This window comes from Calypte anna, chromosome 3 (assembly GCF_003957555.1).
Source record: "Calypte anna isolate BGI_N300 chromosome 3, bCalAnn1_v1.p, whole genome shotgun sequence".
Lineage (NCBI taxonomy): Eukaryota > Metazoa > Chordata > Aves > Apodiformes > Trochilidae > Calypte > Calypte anna.
Genome location: NC_044246.1, coordinates 95,516,685 through 95,523,410, shown reverse-complemented (window position 1 = coordinate 95,523,410; position 6,726 = coordinate 95,516,685). Strand labels below are relative to the sequence as shown.

At 42.8% G+C, this 6,726-nt stretch overlaps 1 protein-coding gene across 5 annotated transcripts in view; it reads left to right on the top strand.

Moving 5' to 3' along the window:
* Window positions 1–839: 839 nt before the first annotated feature.
* Window positions 840–6,726, top strand: part of FBXO25 (F-box protein 25) — a 28,893-nt gene continuing 23,006 nt past the window's right edge. For 4 of the 5 annotated variants that reach the window (XM_030448501.1, XM_030448502.1, XM_030448498.1 and 1 more), the window contains exons 1-2: window positions 880–968; window positions 3,224–3,367. In XM_030448501.1, the coding sequence (XP_030304361.1) occupies window positions 3,231–3,367 (137 nt within the window). In that variant the 5' untranslated portion in view covers window positions 880–968; window positions 3,224–3,230. Of the gene's footprint in view, window positions 969–3,223; window positions 3,368–6,726 lie in introns of all 5 variants that reach the window. The other variant, XM_030448499.1, reaches the window with a different exon arrangement.

Here is a 6,726-nt window from a genome sequence, read left to right as displayed (position 1 = left end):
TTAGAAAGAATTTCTTTACAGAGAGAGTGATCCGTCATTGGAATGGGCTGCCCAGGGAAGTAGTGGATTCTCCGTCCCTGGAGATATTTAAAAAGAGACTGGATGTGGCACTCAGTGCCATGGTCTAGCAACCGCAACGGTGGTTCAAGGGTTGGACTCGATGATCTCTGAGGTCCCTTCCAACCCAGCCAATTCTATGATTCTATGATTCTATGATAATGGGTCTGGGGGATGCTGGCAGTCGGTGAACTTACAGGTGTTTTCCAACTCTAACGTTTCTGTGGTTCTGTGACCCGCTCTCCCTCTAAAGTGGGTTAAAACACTTCCTGCCGCACCACACGGCAGCACTGGCACCCTGAGGGCGGATTTCTGTACTTACGGTAAAAAAATCCCAGCCCGGGCCACGCCGGTGGGCGTAGCGTATCGGTACCGAGAGGGGCGGTACCAGGACCGGTACCGGGAGGGGTGGGACCCGTAGCGCCACCGTGAGGGGCGGGACCAGGGCGGGTACCGTGCGGGGTGGGACCAGGACCGGTACCGTGAGGGGCGGGACCAGGGCGGGTACCGTGAGGGGCGGGACCAGGACCGGTACCGTGAGGGGCGGGACCAGGGCCGCCAGCCCCGCCCCTCCCCGCCCCTCCTCCCGCCGACCAAAACATTGACACGTGCATCTGGCTCTCCTCCTGCCCCACGTGACGCTCCCGCCTGTGACGCCACCGCCCGCTACAGCCAATGGCACGGGGCACTGCCGGGTAGCAACAAGCGCCGCGGCCCGCGGCCAATCGGAGTGGAGGGGGCGGGGCCAGGACACGGGAGGGGGCGGGGGCTGGGGCGGGGGCCGGGGCCGGGGCCGGGGCGGGGGCGGGGGCAGCGGCGCTCGGCTCCGCTCCGCTCCACGGTACTTCCGTCAATAGCCCCGCGGCCCGTACCCAGCGCCTGCGGAGGGGCTGCGGGGCCGCTGGCCTGAGGTGAGGCGGGGTGAAGGAGGGGAACCCCCGGTGTGCGTCTGTGTATGCGAACCCCGGAGGGGCCCGCGTGATGGGGGCCCCGGTGTACAGCTGAGGCGGGGCGGAGGGGAGGGTTGTGAGGAGGGGATGTGCGAGGCCCCCGCACGGGCCGGCGGGTTTCGAGGCAGAAAGGGCGAAGTGTGGGTTGAGGCCTTTGGGACTGGGTCTGAGGAAGGTGTGGAGCTGGAGTAGTTTGGGGCAAGGTGTTAAGGGTCAGGATGGGCAGATGGGGCGGGGGGGGATGTGTCTGGAGCCCGCCTGGAGGAGGGGGGTGTGGGACATACCTGCACGGGTATGGGGGAAGGGGAGAAGCAGGAGGCTGGAGAAAAGAAGTCCAGGGTAGGCACTTCAGGTGAGGAGGAGGAGGAGCGTTTGTGCCTGGTGGGAACTGAGAAATGCGTGGCCTGGATGCACTAAAATTATTGTATGGAGAGATAGAGATCAGAACAGGAGTGAGCAAAAGAAAAGTCGATGAATCATGGTTTTGCGGAAGTTTGAGACTTGATTTGAGCAGTCATTTGATATGATAAAACATGAGGTGGGATGAAGTCTGTAAGCAGACTCTGACCTCTGAGTCACAGAGGTTGACCCAGGCTATCTCCTAGAAGGTAGTCAAGCAGTTACCTGCCTGTAGTGAGAGTAAAAGGAGCAGTTTCTGTTGGAAGCTGAGCTGCTGAAATGCTTCAGTTAGCATGCTAAAGGAAATGTGTTGGATTGCTTAAAAACAGGACAGCTTTGCCTGTTCCCATCATGGTGTCAACAGTCTTCCTGCTGAGTGAAATGAATGGTTTGGGTCATATTTACACGTTATGAAGTATAAGAACTTGTAGACAGAAAAGTACAGAGGCAGAGCAGCAGGATGACTTGCTGCAGCCCTGAATGGTTTGCAGTGATGTTTGCTCATGTGGTGAGTTACCTGCTTCATGGGAAACTGGACTCCCTTGCCAGTACAAGGATAGCTACAGCAATTGCTGTAATCCATAGCTATGCAAAGATGGCATACACAGCTCTCCAGTGTTTCTTCTTGGTGGTTTTTGTTTCCTTGGTCCTTTTCGCCCCCCTTCTGAGAAGGGGATGTATGATGCAAAGTGAAAAACTGTTGTTTGTTTTATTTTTGGAAGAAGTAAAATGTGATCAATGCCTTTCCCTAGATCCCTGTTGTTAGATAATGACCACATTGCTTTCAAAGTCCTTTTGAGCATTGAAGAACTCTGGCCCATTGTATTTTCACGGAAATCGAAATCTTGAGAGCTTTAACAAATAAACAGTTGCTTGTCATTGGTGAAGGTATGATTCCTAAAGCATGCAGGAAGTCTTGAAAGCAAGCTGAAGTACGGATGCCACAGAGGTGCTTCAGTACCATGCTGTACTGGGAAGCAAAGTTTGAGCAAAAGCATGAATCTTTAAACCAGTCCAGGCAGACATACTCAGTCATCACTTCTCATGTAAGAGAGGTGCATTGAAGAGATCTTCGTGATACACCACAGCTCCCTGAAATTTGGCCAAGTAGTTCTGAACAGCAATCAGATCTGTGTTACAGTCCTATAGGAAGGGAGAAGCAATGGGATTTTTTTTTTTTCTAGTTCTAGTTCTGTATACACTGTTGCTAAAAAGGTATTTCCACATTTCTGTTTCCATGTGTACCCAGGTTTTCAGCATGGGTACAGGTTATTTTGTGTTATTGTTACTGATGGATACACTCTTAGGTTGTGTAATAGTGAAACTATTTCTTGGACTAAATATCTGTTTCTTTGGGAAAAAAATGTGGTCAGCATATACTAGCCTCACAGAATTACTGACTTACTTTTTGTAATCTTTCACAAATGTTTCAGTAAAGAAGTTGAAATAAACTGTTATTTTTTGAATAGTCTCAAAATCGGTTTTGATTTGATCACAGCAGTGCAGATTACACAGAACACAACTTTGCCTGTTTTGGTATCACCCCTTTCCTGAGCTGGGATGATTATTTTCTTGTTCTAAAGAACTAGAAAACCTATCTTAATTTAATAAAGGCTCAAAGACAAAAACTGTAAAGTTGCAGAATCAAAAACATACTTAAGAAGCCACTGAATCTGTTTCTTAAAAGGTTGCTTTTCAGAGAACTTTCATCAAGGTAATATTTTTTTAAGGTTAAAAAGAAAATTGAAATAATTATGAATTTTGCAGCTTCTCTTAGTATTTAAGTAATAATAATAAAATCTTCTTGTTTCTTATAGAGAAAACATGCCATTTTTGGGCCAAGACTGGAGATCTCCTGGGTGGAGATGGATTAAAACAGAAGATGGATGGAAAAGATGTGAACCCTTCAGTCCTACACTTGAGGATGGAAGTAATCAGCTGAATGATATCAGTCACACTGTGTAAGTTAGAAAAATAGTAATAGAGAAGTGATTCTGCATGAGTTAATAGCAGATGGGAAAGTAAGGATTGACCTAATTTCCATTCAGACTGCAAGTGTTTGTGGTAGATGGTATCATCAACACGTACTAGGAGCATACAAACAAATGCAACCATGACTTGTTTAGTTAGGTAGGGAGAGACCCTTATGGAGATTCTGTCTTTTGTCACTGCTTCATGAGTTGTGTATTTTAGGTAGGCAGATCCCATTTTCTGTTATGTCTTTTAAAATAATAATAATAAAAAGAACTAAAAAATCTAACCAACCAAAAGACCTGTCAAATTCTATTTAAAGAGAAAAGTGATTCCTTTAAATTAAAAGTGGAAATTAAAATGTTACCTGGAAGTGAATGAAGACTATTTCTGTATATTGGGTGTTGGATTAGGACTGTTTTTGGCAATAATAGAATGCCTTTGCTCCAAACACAGAATTAATTGTAGTTTTATGGCAATTCTTAAACACAGTGTATCACTGTATGTGCTGCTGTAGAACAGGTGAGAAAAATATTACTTAAATAAAGTAATACTGGCAGATGCCCACAGACTGGTTTGATATAAATAGCTTTGTCTAATCAAATTTCCACTTGGTCTCTTCATTAAGAAGTTATTCTCAGGGATAGCATTCCTGGTCATAAATTCCAGTATAATGTACTCATAATGACAAAAGGGAACAGCCTGTGTCTTTTTTGTTAGTCCAGTAAATGATAGAGTAAGTGATCTGATTTAGAGAGAATTTATACTGGCAAGCTAGGACTTGCTGTATTCAGACACCTGTGTTTTCTAAACTTGTGAAATAAACCTCAAGAGAGTTATTGATCAGTGAACAATTCTTATTAAGCTTACCTTGACCTAATATTTTTTTCATGCCTTTTTTTCTTTTTGTGTTCATCTGTCAGTGATGTTATTTGGGCTTTTTCTCCCATACAGTGTGAACACAGAGGACTACCCTTGTCTAAGAGTGTTCAGTTGCTTTGAAAATGTTGAAAATTTTTTCCCGTTTTTTCCATCTTTAATAACATATCTGGCAAATGAAATCTAGTTTAATTTTATATCTATTTGCATAGCTACTAAATAATTATATCTCGGGTTATTTTAATGAATACTGTTTGGCAAGTATGACATAAATGATCATTGTTTTTGTGAGTATCATTAAGACTTTTGATCCTAATTATAGATGTATATCTTTTCAAGAGAGAGAAGGTGAGGTATTTTTATTACTTCTTCAAGCCAAAATACAATTTTTTTTCTTAGGTTTGAAAGAACTTAATATTGAACTCCTCTGAAGTTGTTTTGGTAGAAACAGATTTAAATGAACTGATTTGGTAAAGGTACATGCATTAAAGTTCAGGATTAAAATCGGTACAATAATTTGAAGGGACTGGCCATGAAATGCCTGGGGTAAGGGGAGGTTTTTATAAAATCTAAGGTATTTAATTATTACTGTTTCTTTGGCTAGCTTGTTGGTTTGTCAGAATCCTGAACTCAGGGACCATCCTAGTCTGCATCTGATGCCAGATCCCCATCTTCATGTTGCACATCTACTTAGAAAAGCCAAACAACTTTAGCCCTATTTTTAATTTTTTTAAAAGTCATGCTTCTGTCCATTACATGGGAGTAATTTCACTACTCCTTGAATTTAGATCATTGCTGCTAATCAGCAATTAGTATCTATTTTGCACAATATGATAGAACAATTTAGGGTGGAAAGGACCTCTGGGGGTCATCTAGTCCAAACACGTATTCAAAGCAGGGCCAGCTGCGGTTTGGTTGTATAGATAGGGCCTTGTCCAGTTAAAGCTTTGTGCATTTCCAAAAATGGAAATTCCCTTCTGGGTTCCTCTTCCAAGTTCCATTACCCTGCAATTTTTTTTTCCTTTGTTTGCTTCCACCCTTAATCTAATAAGAATTTCTCTTTTCACAGATTGTGTCCATTACTACTAAACTTAGTTCTACTCACCTCTTCTAACCTTAGTTTAGCTCTCTTTTGTTTATACCCTTTTACTGGATATTAACAATGATCAGATTTCCCTCCTCTTAACACTGAGCAAGTTTGGTTCCCTTGTCCTAATACATTTGTACCTTATCCTCTTGGTAACTACTCACTGAAGTTGTTCCAGTATGCCAAAGTTTTTATTGCACTGGGGAGCTCCAAACTAGTAATCCAGGTGGAGCTTCTCATGCCAAGTAAAGGGAATTGGTCACTGCTTTCAGTCTGCAAGATACCCTCTTGCTAATCCAGCTGAGAGTGCAGCTGACTTGACACAACACTAGGACACACTACTGGCCTGGGTTTGGCTTGTTATCCACATGACTCGTGCAAAGAAGCATATACCCAGGCACATGGTTCTGCTAGTACATATGTGGGGCTTTTTGTTGAAGTTCAGGAGTGTATTGTGTCTTAATGATAGTTCTCTCTCCTATCTTAAACTATTTGGAAACAATTATCTGTGTATATTGAACAGACAGCTGAGCTTAGGATATCTGTTAACATGATGTTGAATTTAGTAAGAATGATGCTTGATAAAATTGCTGCTTTCTTGTGGAAGAAGCATATTGTAAACAACACGTAAGTACTTGTTTGACTCTTCTTAAACTACACTATGAAAAGGGACGATGGTGTATTTCAGTGTGGCTGTCTTCATTTATTTTCACACATCAAATGAAATAATTATTTTCACAAAAATATTTTCTAGAAATCTTTGCTAAAGGTAGTACTTGAGTAATACATTGCATGGAGCAGTTCAGGCAGTTTTCCTTGAAAAAGAAATAAAGTTGAGCTATGTAGTTGGCTGAAACACTTGTTACTATTACTTGTATCATCTTCTTTGAGAGAGAAAGTACACAGTTTCCTGCCAGATTTTGTCTTTTACCAGTCTTTTACCTTTTTCCAGAAAAGGAAAATATTTCCTTTTCAGAAATTAATTAAACCTGCTCACAAACAGGTTAGAATTAAACTTTCAAAATTATATTATTCTTTAAATTATGTAAGTTATTTCTATTGTTATTAAATTAAAGCTTTTTAACTTATTCAAGTAATCATCCCGTGCCCTGGTGTATCCAGTTGATTAATTAATCAAAAATCATGGACCTAATGATAACATGGCTTGAACAATCACTTGTGCTGGAAACCTTCCCCTCTGCCCTGGTGAGATCCCATCTGGAGTACTGTGTCCATTTCTGGGCTCCCTGGTTCAAGAAGGATGGGGAACTGCTAGAGAGGGTGCAGCGAAGGGCTATGAAGATTATTAGGGGGCTGGAGCATCCAGCATATGAGGAAAGGCTGAGGGACCTGGGCCTTCTTAGTTTGGAGAAAAGAGCATCT